Below are 14,249 nucleotides of genomic sequence, written 5' to 3' on the forward strand. Positions count from 1 at the left end.
AACAATTTATAAAATTCTGGCAAAAGTACTAGGGAGCTGAATATGCTCATGTGAAGCAGAGTTAAAATAGCATCCTCAGTGCCTCTCTGTGCTTTATATGCAAACTGCAATGGGTCTTACAAATGGAAATTTGGCAGACGCCCTAACACAACCCTTTACATGCATTTACTTAAAATGCTGGTAAGAATCATTAAGTGATACGGGGTTGGTGCTTTTAGGCACAGGGATGATGGTGGTTCTCTTCCAGGAGAGTGGGATAGTGTGTGTGTCAAGCAAGATCTGAAATAATCTAGTTGGTAAATGCACCCTGAAATGACCCTACCTCTCAAACCATCCGGGCCAGGGGCTTTATGAGGGTTTAATTTAGCAAGACAGCAAGCTACCTCCTTCTCAGTAAGACTGATTTTATTCCAGACAGATTTTATTCTTATGGATGGTTTTGTGGTCCAGGGTCACATATAACTATTGAAACATTTCGTTTTGAGTAATTTGGCCCATCATATGGAAATGACAAATGTAAATTGTATGATTGAATTTAAATTTTTATTTAGAATCAAACATTGCACATGTGATATGAAAAAATGTACATTTAAATACAGAAATACATTTCCATTTTACATACTGCATTGCCCTTTTCATATTATGTATAAAATTGAATTTCTCCACCTGTATGTTTCCATAGCTTCCAGCCCTTCAGCGCTGCCACTTTAAAGCAGATTGAATGTTATGACTGATCAAATGATTGCAGTCATAAATTTGTACCCCTCCACAAAAACGAAGAATGCACACTTTTCTCTGAAATAACAAAAGTAATTGGCAGCCACCATTGTTTATTCCATATTTAATAGAAATCGGACTTTTGATTTTTCATTCAACATAATGTAAATAATAAAACAAATGAAAATGTCATGGGCAAAAATGATGGGACCCCTAACCTAATGTTTTGTTGCACAACCTTTAGAGGCGATCACTGCAAGCAAAGGTTTTCTGTAGCTCTCAATGAGACTTCTGCACCTGTTAACAGGTAGTTTGGCCAACTCTTCCTGAGCAAACTGCTCCAGCCGTCTCAGGTTTGATGGGTGCCTTCTCCAGACTGCAAGTTTCAGCTCTTTCCATAGATGTTCCATAGGATTCAGATCAGGACTCATAGAAGGCCACTTCAGAATAGTCCAATGTTTTGTTCTGATCCATTCTTGGGTGATTTTAGCTGTGTGTTTTGGGTCATTATCCTGTTGGAAGACCCATGACCTGCGACTGAGACAGAGCTTTCTGACACTGGGCAGTACGTTTGGCTCCAGAATGCCTTGATAGTCTTGAGATTTCTTTGTGCCCTGCACAGATTCAAGGCACCCTGTGCCAGATGCAGCAAAGCAGCCCCAAAACATAACCGAGCCTCCTCCATGTTTCACTGTAGGTATGGCGTTCGCTTCTTTGAAAGCTTGATTTTTTTCGTCGGTGAACATAGAGCTGATGTGACTTGCCAAAAAGCTCCAGTTTTGACTCATCTGGCCAAAGGACATTCTCCCAGAAGGATTGTGGCTTGTCAATATGAATTTGAGCAAATTCCAGTCTGGCTTTTTTATGTTTTTCTTTCAAAAGGGAAGTCCTCCTGGGTCTTCTTCCTGCTCAAAAAGCGACGGATGGTGCGATCAGAAACTGACGTGTCTTCATATTGGAGTCAGCTTGATCTCTTTGGTTCTTTTTCTACCATTCGCACTAACCTTCTGTTCAATCTGGAGTGGATTTTCCTCTTGAGGCCGCACCCAGGGAGGTTGGTTACAATTCCATGGACCTTAAACTTATTAATAATATTTGCAACTGTTGTACAGGAACATCGAGCTGCTTGGAGATGGTCTTGTAGCATTTACCTTTACCATGCTTGTCTATTATTTTCTTTCTGAGCTCCTCAGACAACTCCATCCTTTGCTTTCTCTGGTCCGTGTTCAGTGTGGTGCACACAATGATACCAAACGGCACAGTGACTACTTTTCTCCATTTAAATAGGCTGAATGACTGATTACAAGATTGGATACATGTGTGATACTAATTAAAGAAACTAATTAGTTTGAAATATCACTATAATCCAATTATGTATTATGTTTTCTAAGGGGTGTCCAGGCCATTTTAGAATATCTTTATAGAATAACCAATAATTAATTTCTTTCCACAGCTTCTTTGCTTTATTTTATGACATACCAAAGGCATGCAAGTATATACATGACACAGTAGCTTTTAATTTCATCACTCTTCAGGAGGAATGGAGCATTATTTCTATTAGCTATAAGGGTACCAACAAATTTGAGCACGTCTGTATATTTAAATACATCACCTCAATTTTTTTAGATTTAATATATCACCTAACTAATAATCTTTAAACTCAATATTTAAAAATGTAATGTCTTTGTATGTAAAAACTCATGGTACAGCCTATAAGGAAGACTTGGTTCATCTAATACTTGGTTAGGTGGAGATATTGTCAGAAGCTTTTTTTAGGCTTCATGTTGCCATGCTTCATGAAAATACTATAAAACACCCTATTCAAAAACCAACACAGCTGAAGCTTGAGGCCAAAAAAGCTTTTAGGTCGAGCACTTGTAGTTGTAGATGACCGATTTAGACCTGCCGCACGCTTTGAATTCCATAAACTCAAGTGTGCACGTTGTATTAATATTTTTGCCACCGATTTGCCATCGCCTGCAAACAGTGTCGACATAAAGAGGTATGTCAGGCGAGCATGGGGTAGTATGTTTAAAATGAAAATTCAATCTGATCTGAGTGTGTATTCTTTTGGTAATTCATAGCTGTATACAATACACAATTTCTAGTAATTTTGCAATTTTAAAAACTGTTCTTTGAGTGACCTGAAATAACATCACGACTCATATTTGTGATAGCTGGACATAACATATAAACCCCCCCACCCATTTACCAATTTATTTTTCTGTGATGAATAAATCTGCTGGCCGCTCATAATGGATGATGGTCATAATCCATGAGTTAAATGATCACCAGCAGGTTTCATTGGTGTCATTTGTGATTGACTGGTTGTGTTGCCATGACTACTGTACACTCCCGATCAAACCCCTTGTTCAGGTGCATGGTGGACGTCTGCCCGGCAGAGCCATCACCACATGAATCTGAGGCTTCAGATCAGATGACCCAGAGTCCCATAGCACCACCCCAAACGTCAAAAACAGATACAGCGTCTCAACCCGTCACCACCCAACCTGAGACAGCCACATCCTCACCTCCTCTTCATGTTCAACAGGTAACGTGGATCTTAATTATATCTGCAGTGCTACACTGACAATTGAAAGACATCTTTAAAAAAATCGAATTATTGTAATTTACTGTTTTTGAGTACACTTAAATTTTTTATTTCAGAACTAAAACCTTTATTAAGGAACTAATTCGTCTTTTTATGAGCTAAAAACTATTCTGTGCACTATAAAAGAAAGCAAACTGGATACAACCAGGATAAAAATACTTTTAGAACTAAGACGAAAGAATATATTAATAAAGTATAGCCTAACATCTGCAAAGCTGTCATGTAGTCTCTAAATTACTTTGATGTTTGATCAATTATCAGCATCCAATAAAACATTTATGGAGATTTCAAATTGGCAGAAAAATTAGAGGGTTGGGGAGTTTTTGCAGTCTTATGGAAATGTATTTTCTATCGCAGGAAGAGGAAACTGTTGAAGAAGGCTGTGGAGGTCAGTTTTGTCTTTTTAAATATAAAATATATAAATTTAAAGTCAGGTCATGTAACGTTTCCTGTCAATGTTACAGGACAACAATTTCACAAGATTCTGAAAATTAATCATTAATGATGTTTAAAGGACCAGTGCGAAGTCTATAGCGGCATCTAGTGGTGAGGTTGTGAATTGCAACCAATGGCTCACTCCACCATTCCCTTTCAAAGCACGGCGGTTGAGAGAGGATTGAGATGTCGTCACGTTTTTGCTTCTTTACCGAATGAGTTAACGTATTTACGAAACACGTTCTGTAGAGCAGTTTGTCCGTTTAGGGCTCCTGTAGAAACAACATGGTGAGTTCCATGTGAGGGGACCCGCGTTGTATGTAGATAGAAATAGCACATTCCAAAGTATGACGCTTCATTATGTAAGGTCTTACACCTCTGAAGACATAGTTATGTATACTTTATTGCATTTCTGTCAAAATATCCTCCCAAAAATTACACACTGGTCCTTTAAACCTTCTATGACAGAGTATAAAATAATACTTTTATTTGCTATATTTCCTGTATATGTTCTCTATATTCTTTTATTTCTTTATCAAGGATATTTAGATATGTTTAATTGAAACGAAGACCAAATGGGCTACTTTGGGTGATTTTTGTTGTATCTACAGTAGTAATTGAACTGGTTGTTTACGTGCCTGCAGTGCCCGCTAGCTGTTCTGGTGTAAGGTGTAAAGAGCTGGGTTCTTCGCTTCCCGCATGCTTCTCAGTGCCTGAACAACTTCAGCCAGCATCTGAAACAGAATAAGATTATGCTGCCCAAGCTGCCATCTCTGTCCCCTGACCTTCAGCTGTTGTGCCATGGAGCTCTCGCAGCTACCCAAACAAGCCCACCAGCGCTTCCAGAACGCCCTCGGCTCCACCTCAAAAACCTAGAGCCCACGTAGAGCACATCAGCAGCACCTGTAGCTAGTGGATTTAGTGCTAAAAATACACATGAGACCCACTTTCAGCCTTCCAGTATTCCGTATATGCCAAAGTGCTATAGAAATGATTTCGTATTTGAGTCCAGTGCAGTATCACAAAGCCATCAAATCTCTCAGGTGAACAGAGTAGACTGTGTTAGGCTGTGCTGTGTTGTGTTAAGATAAACAGTCTAAACAGTCAGATCTGGTTTTGAATATAGTTTTCTGTCATTTACAGTAGGATATCATTTCAGTGCTTCCCAAACGGGTTGAAGCAGTATTGCAGAGAGTGGCATAGGGTGAATCAAACATTTTAAATGATCATTAAAAAAGTTAAGAGTTAAGGTTTTTATTGCATACTGGATGTTTACATTATTACATTATTTATGTCATTTATTGCATGTGTTTACGGGTTTTTATTGCATAAGGTTATGTCATATGTTTACAGCATCTTACGATCAACAGATTTGGTTTACACATTTGTATGGTACTTCACATAAACCCTTACCACTCTTACTAAATGAATGGTTCAATTGGGGGGGGGCAATTTGGGGGATTTTTTTACTACTAGGCCAAAAGATTTGGGGCCTTTGTGCTTTTGGTATGCTTTTGGAGGGCCTTTTGTCTCTAAAGTTTGGGAAGCTCTGGCATATTTAATGTCATACAAAGACTACTGGCACTATTTTATGGTTACACTTTATATTAAGGTACGCAAATTCATTATTAATTACTTGCTCATTAACATGCCTATTGGTTGCAAATTAGTACGTATTAAAGCCTGACCTTATTCTACATCTCTACATCATACCCAATAACTAAACCTAAAAACTACCTTATAAGCAGTAGTTAGGAGTTTATTGAGGCAAAAGTCAAAGTTAATAGTAAGAAATGGACCTAATCTAAAGTGTGACCATTTTTATTAATCTTTCCAGCAAACTGTGTCATGAGTAATAAATGAATGAGTTGGACATTTTGGACAAAGTGAACTAGTGAATAAATACAGTAAGTCAGCCGTTTTGGACACAATGACAATCTTCATTTTCAAAAAATATGAGTGCGTAACAGTGATCAATTCTACACTGTAAAAAAACATTTTACAGATTTTTTTCTGATATTTTTTTACAGTTTTTCCACATACAGTAAAATTTCTGGGGGTTTTTCACAGGATTTTTTACAGTGTATTGTGTGTCCTCTCAGAATGCATCCACGTGAATCCAGAACTGACGGTGGAGGACGTGGAGGAGGGAGAGATTACGATTCCCAAAATCATTGTGGCCCCAGAGACAGATTCAATGACCCTCACCGTTCCAGTACACAACCTGACCCCTCGCAGGTCTGTGTTTCACAATCAAATCGCCCTGTTCAAAAGCACTTTTGCACTGAAACCTATGTTTTTGTCTCCACACTCGCAGCAAATCTTTGGATTCAGAGTAAGTTGCTCTTACCTTACCTTGTTCTGTCTTAAACTGGTCATTTTGGAACAGGATCTAAACCAGCCTTTTACATTAGGGTTTAAGATGTAGTATCCCATAAATGAATTGAGTTTACAGCCACCCAGTTTTTTACTGTAACAAGATATCTTTTCCATCCTGTGATTCCGAAGGATTCCCCAGGAGGATGTGGATGAACCAAAAGGACATCTGGAGAAGGATCTGAACCAGACAGCTCTACTCGGTATAGACAAGTAAGTTTAACCCTAAAACCAAATCTTCCTGTATTTTTTAGCCTTAGCAAACATTTTTTATATTAGTGAACACCCTTTATAAAAAAAAGATGTCTATTCTCTTTTAAAATTCAACAGCAATGATTTTAGTGATCACTGTGACATGATTTCCTCCGTTATGACATCATTTCCTGTAGAGGCCTTGAGCGACCCGTGTCTGCAGCCAGTCAGAGAAGTATAGTTGTGAACGAGCGTCTGCAGGAGCTGGTCAAGCTATTTAAGGAGCGAACAGACCATGCGAGAGAGAAACTGACCGACCCAGATGAGTCTGATCAAGAGAGCCCATCAGTATGTGAGTACACCATTCAGTCTACACCTGATCATGATCATTATCATTGTTTTTCACATTTTGTTCAGTGTCACTGGTGGTGCAGAAATCACGTACTTTAGGTTTAAGCTCAAACACGTTATATTTCAACCTCAGCTCCAGCCAAAAAGCCCGGTGACGCCCCACCTCCACCACCACCGCCTCCTGAGGAAATTAAAGATGAAGGTGCTGGAGAGGAGGAAGAAGAGGAGCAATTCCATGAGTTTATGGGTCACAAATTTAAAGTTCCCCAGTTTAAAATGCCTCAGATTCCTGACTGGCTCAGAAGCATACTGGAGTTTCGCTTCCCGTCCAGCATTGACCCCTACACAGGTGAGATGACCTGAAGTACCATATTCGTCCGAATATGAGGCAGTGGTTTTTCTTGGAAACATATAGGGAAAATGGCATCGTCTTATATTCAGGGTCTTACACCTTGGTCTTACAGGGTCCTTCATGAAATTTTGGTAGGCTTTATGGTTTTGACTATGAGATGAATAGCCTAATTTATATTCAGTTGAGCAGGACAGGTTTTTATGGCATGCCTTGGCTTAAAGTTCTTCTTTAAAAAGGATTGTTGGTACATTTTTACTGGTATTTACCATACTTTATTTACAATAAAAAATAAATATAAAATAAAAATCATTTTCAAATAAATACATTTTCTTTATATAAGACAAGTTTTGGTCTTCAGAAATCGTTTCTAATGTTAGCCACCCGAACACATTGACCCTGTATAACACACATAAACACATGACAACTCTCTGTATCAGTGTTTGTCTGATCTTTCATTCTTCAGATCTGATCTATGTGGTGTGGCTCTTCTTTGTGACAATCGCGTGGAACTGGAATGTTTGGCTCATCCCGGTGCGCTGGGTTTTCCCGTACCAGACCCCCGACAACATCCACTGGTGGCTCCTGATGGACTACCTCTGTGACACCATTTACATTCTGGACATACTGGTGTTTCAGCCCAGACTGCAGTTTGTGAGAGGTGGGGATGTCGTGGTGAGCATCGATTAGACCACTGGTCTGTCAATCACAGATCTATCTCTCTCTCAAGTCCACACAGGTGTCCCCCGGGTGTAGCTCACCATATGAACTATGGAAATGTTTTACACATTTTTGACAACCAGAAAGTGTCTTTATTTTAAACAATTTATCTACTGGGTTTATTCATTCAACTTAATACATTTCTTATTGTCAATTGATGATTGTGTGTCGTTTTTTCTGTTTTGTGCATTTCAGTGTGACCCAAAGGACATGAGAGAGCACTACATGCAAACGGAACGATTTAAGGTCCCATCTTTACTTCATGCCACTATTCTGCATAACATTATTGCATTAATGCTTTTCTATATAAGTTGCTTTCTACATTGTGTTGAATGCTGTTTTCTATGTTTTCTTGTCTCAGATGGATGTGATCAGTCTCTTTCCTCTGGATATCCTGTACTTCTTCACAGGTGTCAAATCAGTGTTGCGGTTTCCTCGTCTTCTAAAGGTGAGATCACTCACAAACACACACACACACACACACTTGATACGTACACAAACTTATTCTGTGATTAAATGTCAACTTTATGCGCTCTTGCAGTACCATGCATTCTTTGAGTTCAATGATCGACTGGAAGCTGTGATGAGCAAAGCTTACATTTATAGGTAAGACCACAGACAACCACCAGAGGGCAACATAACACACAGTTACTGCCTCTTAAAAAAATATTTCTCTTATAATTTACTCACCATCATGCCATCCCAGATGTGTATGAGTTCATTTTTTCAGTCTAACACAAGCAAAGATGAAAAAAGATTTCTCAATATGTCCACTGTAAAATATTCAACTTACATGCATTCATTTATATCATTCAAGTTGGCTTTAGTCAATTATATTAAACTGACTTAAAAAACCTAGTTTCAACTTAATTTGATAATGTCTACAAAATGAAACTGGATCTTTTTTTAAGTGAGTTTAAATTGAAATGACTCGTAAAGCCATTTTGATTTAACTTATACATTTTAGGCAGCTTTTGAACTAAAGGTGTTAATGGTTCTTTTTACAGCATATAGGTCTCAGCTTGTTGAAACCTTTAAAAGCACATACGTCCATAAATCAAACAAATATTTTGGGGTGAATTATTACTTTAAATAAATTGTTTAATCATTATTTGAAGCTTTGCTTTATCTCTCTAAATCTGTCTTTATAAAACATCTCTTTTCAGGGTAATCCGGACAAGCGCGTACCTGCTTTACTCTCTGCACATTAATGCCTGTATTTTCTACTGGGGGTCTGATTATGAAGGTCTTGGCTCAACCAAATGGGTTTATAATGGCAAAGGAAACGCGTGAGCTGACATATTTAACCAGAACTATATAGCTTACCCTAAATAACAAACAGTGTATAATAACAATGTGTGTTTGTGTTCTGTAGTTATGTACGCTGTTACTACTTTGCCGTGAAGACTCTGATCACCATCGGAGGTTTGCCTGATCCCACAACTGTCTTTGAAATCGTCTTTCAGCTTGTCAACTACTTTGTGGGAGTCTTCGCTTTCTCCATTATGATTGGTCAGGTGAGAGCATGCAGTACATTCCAGTTCAGTGTCTGTTGAGTTTTAACAAAAGTGACATCAAGTCACCCAACTGCAGTGTGAAAGAGAATGTCAAGACACGTGAAAGATTTGATTAAAAATTAGATTTACTTCATCAAATTTGATTTTTTTTACTTTTGAATATGTAAAACTTGAGTATTGTGTTGTTAAAATGAATATGAACTGCATTTGAAATCTAACACGATTGCATCTTTTATGTTATTTTGATGTTATTTTGACCAGTTTTCTGCAAATAAAAAAACAACATTTTTATTAACAATATGAGAGGAATATTGTTAGTAGTTAGAATAAAACCAAAATTATTACCTAATTTTACCTAAAATACATAGTAATAAATAGTGAATTCATAAAAAATATATAATTTTGGAATGTTTCCAGAGAAATTAAGCTTTTGTTTAGAAACTTGAAGATTTGTTGATTTTTTCTGTACAATTCTTATTATCGTAATGCAAAAAGTAATTGAATTACTGTTGTTCAACAATATCCAAAGATAATGAAATAATTGTTGTTAAGTATTTTTATTTACAGTAATGGTAGTATTTTGTTCTGAGCACACTACAATAATCTGAATGTTTTGTCATTTTTATGATTTATTTTTATTTATTTAATATAATAACAAAAAGCAAAAACATTCTACATGGCCCTGATAATAGGCTGTTTTTGGTCTTGTGATATTGAAATATAATATTTACACTTAAAAATAAATGCGATTTAAAACGGAAACAAATTGTTTCATCATTATCATCGCCTGAAGACTAAACATACATTTATGCATTTGACAGACGCTTTTATCCAAAGCGACTTACATTGAATTGTACTTCACATTTGTTTCTAAGTGTGTGCGATCCCCTGGGACCGAACCCATGACCTTGGCGTTGCTAGCGCCATGCTCTAACCACTGAGCCACAGGAAAGCTGTTACAACTGTGACTTTAAAGAGGACCATAGTATCTACTGACTCCATATAAAATTGTGTCTGTCTGTGGTCACGTCTGTATGTGTGTAGATGAGAGATGTTGTTGGAGCTGCCACAGCTGGTGAGGCGTACTACAGACACTGTGTGGACAGCACTGTGAAATACATGAGCTCCTACAAGATCCCACGGGAGGTGCAAAACCGAGTCAAGACCTGGTACGACTACACCTGGAAGTCGCAAGGCATGCTGGGTAAGCAAAATCTGCCTGCATCCTCATATGTCTTAAGAGTGTGTTGTAAGGTTGGTATGTGTGTCTTCAGATGAGCAAGAGCTGCTCGTACAGCTGCCCGATAAGATGCGTCTAGACATCGCTGCAGATGTCAACTATGCCATCGTCAGTAAAGTCGCACTCTTTCAGGTCAGCAAACCCTAATTGATTTACTCTGTCTGCTCTAAATCAAGTCATTCCAGTTTTAAGTGGTCAAGCTTGTTTTTGCCGTTTGACCGAGATCAACCTAGCAGATCAAAAATGATCAAATACCATCAGAAGCGGTTTTTAATAAAAAAAATTCTTCAATGCAGGGGTGTGACAGACAGATGATATTTGACATGCTAAACAGACTAAAGTCTGTGGTGTATCTTCCAGGAGACTCTGTTTGTAAAAAGGTGAGCGATATAACTCTAGAATTTATATATTCCATTGTTTTAAGATATTTAAAACCCAAATAGATATATTTGTTGGCGATATGTTTGAAGCTGACCCTTGATTTTTAGATTCTCAAAGCACATTGAGTTAAGGTCACATCAAACAGTCAGCATGAAAGCCTCTTTTATCTGTTAGCATTTTGAAATGATGTTTGTCCCGCTCGCTGTGACGGTCAGGGCGAGATCGGCCGAGAGATGTACATCATCAAAGCCGGAGAGGTGCAGGTGGTGGGAGGGCCTGACGGGACAATTGTGTTTGTGACTTTGAAAGCTGGTTCTGTGTTTGGGGAAATCAGGTGAGTCAATATCAGAGACCCAAATATGCTTTTACACTTTTATTTTACAAAACACAGTAAAAAATTCATTTGTACTAAGCGTTTTTGTAAGCTCCACCCATTAACGGGATAGGAGGAAACTCTTTTATCACAGTCTCCCGTTCATTGACTTAAAAGTGACTAGTTTTGAAGGTGTCTCTTGTCTCCTGCAGTTTGCTTGCGGGCGGTGGTGGAAACAGACGAACAGCTAACGTGAAAGCCCACGGTTTTGCTAACCTCTTCATCCTGGATAAGAAAGACCTCGCCGAGATCTTAGTGCACTACCCCGAGTCCGAGAAGCTTCTGCGAAAGAAGGCCAAGTGAGGGGATCGGAGCACAAACCTTCACCAAGAGCTCCAGAAATCCTTTAATACATGAACACACACGCTAAATCCAGTGCAGCGGTTTGACTAAGCCATTGACAGCTCTGTATCACACTCACAGATCTCTACAGTGCTAGCCATTAGCTTTGTTTACCAGACAGCTCTTTCTCTGGGCCATTTCTGTTGTGTTTCTCATAACACTCGCTCGCTGTATCCCTTCTCCCTTCATTTTCTGTTTAATTGGTTGGGGAATGTTGAGATTTACTGTATTATTGTGTTTACAGTAGTTTGGATGTAATTGAGATGATGAAGGTAAACACAGTTATGCAGACCTTCATTTATCTTAGCTTTGTGTTCACCTAATTGGTCCAATGTGTAAAGTATCTGTGTGTTGAACGCATTATGTGATCATGACATTTGATGTCATCTAATAATTTGATGGTGCTACTTCCTGGTAACAGGGAACATGTTAGCATACTACTTCCTGTCATCACTGTAATGTAGGGTGACCAGACACACCATTTTTCTCGGACACATCCTGGCCAGGATTTCAGGTGCGTCAGGTTGCATTTGTTGACTGCATACGTCATCATGGTTCTCGCATTTCAATAAAAAACATTATAAAATGAACGTTAAACCTGAACCTGAAATAATAAACCTCAATGGCGTATGCGGCGCAAATGCGACCTCTGGGAGAACACAACCGAAATCGTGGCCAGGACGAATCCAGGAAAAATGGCACGTATGGTCACCCTACTGTAATGTTTGCATGTTGCGGTTTCATGATTTACATTTGTGTGTGTTCGTCTCCTCCCGTAGGAAGATGTTGACCAAGGACAAGAAGCCCACAGATGAGAAGGTTAAGGATACGGGTGAGGTCATCCCTCCACGTCCAGAGACGCCCAAACTCTTTAAAGCTGCATTGAAAGTTGCCGCCGGACAGACTTTCACCAAGCTGAAGGAGACTTATAAAGGAGCAATGCTGGAGGTATTTGCTGTACATTGTGCTTTTATGATTCTGAAATACAGTATACAGGCTAGAAATATACACTGTGTAGGTACGCAAAGTCACAAACACAGACAGATATGCTGGACTGTTGCACCGAAAATGTACATAATGCAGATAAAATGTACGTTAACATACATCTTACCACAATTCGTAATGCTTAAAATGATTTATTAAAAATGATTTATAATTTGAGATGTCAGCTTTGATTTTAGATGTCAGTTGTTTGTCAACACAAATGCAGTAACCTGCAATTTTACATTTTAAACAGGGATGGCGGTAGAGAGTTTAGATTTCAATTATGATGTTATTTGCCAGCTTGTTTTTCTATTATAAAAAGCAGTTGATTCGTTTTTTAGACTATAGAAGAGAGTTTAAAGGAGCAATGTGGATATTTTAGCAGCATCTAGTGGTGAGGTTGCGAATTGCAACCAATAGCTCATTCCCCCTCCCTTTCGAAGCACAACGGTGGCTGACACAGGACTAAGATTATGTCACTTTTTTGCTTCTTTGCCGAAGGAGATAACGTATTTACGAAACGCATTCTGTAGAGCAGTTTGTCCTTTCAGGGCTACTGTAGAAACAACATGGTGAATTTCCATGTAAGGGGACCCGCGGTGTATGTAGATCAAAATAGCTCATTCTAATGTAAAAAAAACAAAAGGCTTCATTATGTAAGGTCTTCATACACCTCTGAACACATAGTTATGTATACAGTATTATATTGCATTTCTTTAGGTGCCCCCTTGCATCAACATTAGTAATGCAACACATTTTGCATTATGAATTGAAGAACTGCATAAAATCCAGCTTGCGTAAGGTTCGCATAAGGCCTTTTTTCCACAACATTCAACCAGCATCTCAAAAACTGTCATTTCTTTTTTTACTCTTTCTCTCAGCCATCCACTTCTGCTTCCTGTAGCACCTTCACAGGTCCAATTCCTCCTCCCTCTCCCATCCACCGGCGTTCACCGATTCCCCGCCCTCGTGTGCCAGATGAAGATGACATGGTGTCAGAGACCACCGACAGCACCGTGATCATCCGCATGACTCCACGGGTTGAGGGAGAGGAGATCCTCTCTGTGGAAGTTAGCCCAGCAGAGGTAGTCCAAGTGGACACGGAAGAACCAAGCAAAACTGAAGAGAAATGAGAGGAGTGAGAGGGCGAGATATACAGTAGAGGAGGCGTCTCGGTAGTGAGCCTGAGGACAAGGCTGGTTCATGCAACCCTCATGTTCTTATTTTGTCTGAGGCATCGTTTGAATTTCTCGTTTTGCCACAAGGTCAACCTTTTGATAACCTTCAGGCATCCTTAATAAAAGTTTTTGCGGGAGTGGAAAATGAAACCATATGTTACAAGAATGTTTAAGGACTCTCAGTGTGTTTTTGAAGCCCAGGAAATACAAATTGGATACTCCACCCAAATATTAAAATTGCCATCATTTACTCACCCTCACTGTAAAAATTGATTTGTTGTTTCAACTTAAAAAATTAAGTTACCTGGCTGCCTTAAAATTTGAGTTAATTCAACGTAATTGAGTTAATTCAAACGAATTTGATGCAAAATTGTTAAGTTAACGCATACTTTTAAGTTGAATGTACTCAAAAATGTAAGGCAGCCGAGTAACTTGATTTTTTAAGTTAAAACAACAAATCATTTTTACATTTGTTCCAAACCT

At 38.7% G+C, this 14,249-nt stretch overlaps 1 protein-coding gene across 3 annotated transcripts in view; it reads left to right on the forward strand.

Annotated features, from left to right (window-relative positions):
- The window catches only part of cngb1a (cyclic nucleotide gated channel subunit beta 1a), a 29,557-nt gene extending 15,308 nt beyond the window's left edge, over window positions 1-14,249 (forward strand). For all 3 annotated transcript variants that reach the window (XM_057347426.1, XM_057347428.1, XM_057347427.1), the window contains 20 exons: window positions 3,094-3,268; window positions 3,686-3,716; window positions 5,866-6,001; window positions 6,081-6,098; window positions 6,272-6,352; window positions 6,529-6,683; window positions 6,816-7,031; window positions 7,498-7,706; window positions 7,947-7,997; window positions 8,113-8,199; window positions 8,293-8,357; window positions 8,918-9,040; window positions 9,127-9,268; window positions 10,313-10,472; window positions 10,543-10,640; window positions 10,805-10,888; window positions 11,105-11,223; window positions 11,415-11,561; window positions 12,384-12,552; window positions 13,470-14,249. In XM_057347426.1, the coding sequence (XP_057203409.1) occupies window positions 3,094-3,268; window positions 3,686-3,716; window positions 5,866-6,001; window positions 6,081-6,098; window positions 6,272-6,352; window positions 6,529-6,683; window positions 6,816-7,031; window positions 7,498-7,706; window positions 7,947-7,997; window positions 8,113-8,199; window positions 8,293-8,357; window positions 8,918-9,040; window positions 9,127-9,268; window positions 10,313-10,472; window positions 10,543-10,640; window positions 10,805-10,888; window positions 11,105-11,223; window positions 11,415-11,561; window positions 12,384-12,552; window positions 13,470-13,721 (2,518 nt within the window). In that variant the 3' untranslated portion in view covers window positions 13,722-14,249. The remainder of the gene's footprint in view (window positions 1-3,093; window positions 3,269-3,685; window positions 3,717-5,865; window positions 6,002-6,080; window positions 6,099-6,271; window positions 6,353-6,528; window positions 6,684-6,815; window positions 7,032-7,497; window positions 7,707-7,946; window positions 7,998-8,112; window positions 8,200-8,292; window positions 8,358-8,917; window positions 9,041-9,126; window positions 9,269-10,312; window positions 10,473-10,542; window positions 10,641-10,804; window positions 10,889-11,104; window positions 11,224-11,414; window positions 11,562-12,383; window positions 12,553-13,469) is intronic.

The sequence above is a fragment of the Triplophysa rosa genome, linkage group LG12 (assembly GCF_024868665.1).
Source record: "Triplophysa rosa linkage group LG12, Trosa_1v2, whole genome shotgun sequence".
Classification (NCBI taxonomy): Eukaryota; Metazoa; Chordata; class Actinopteri; order Cypriniformes; family Nemacheilidae; genus Triplophysa; species Triplophysa rosa.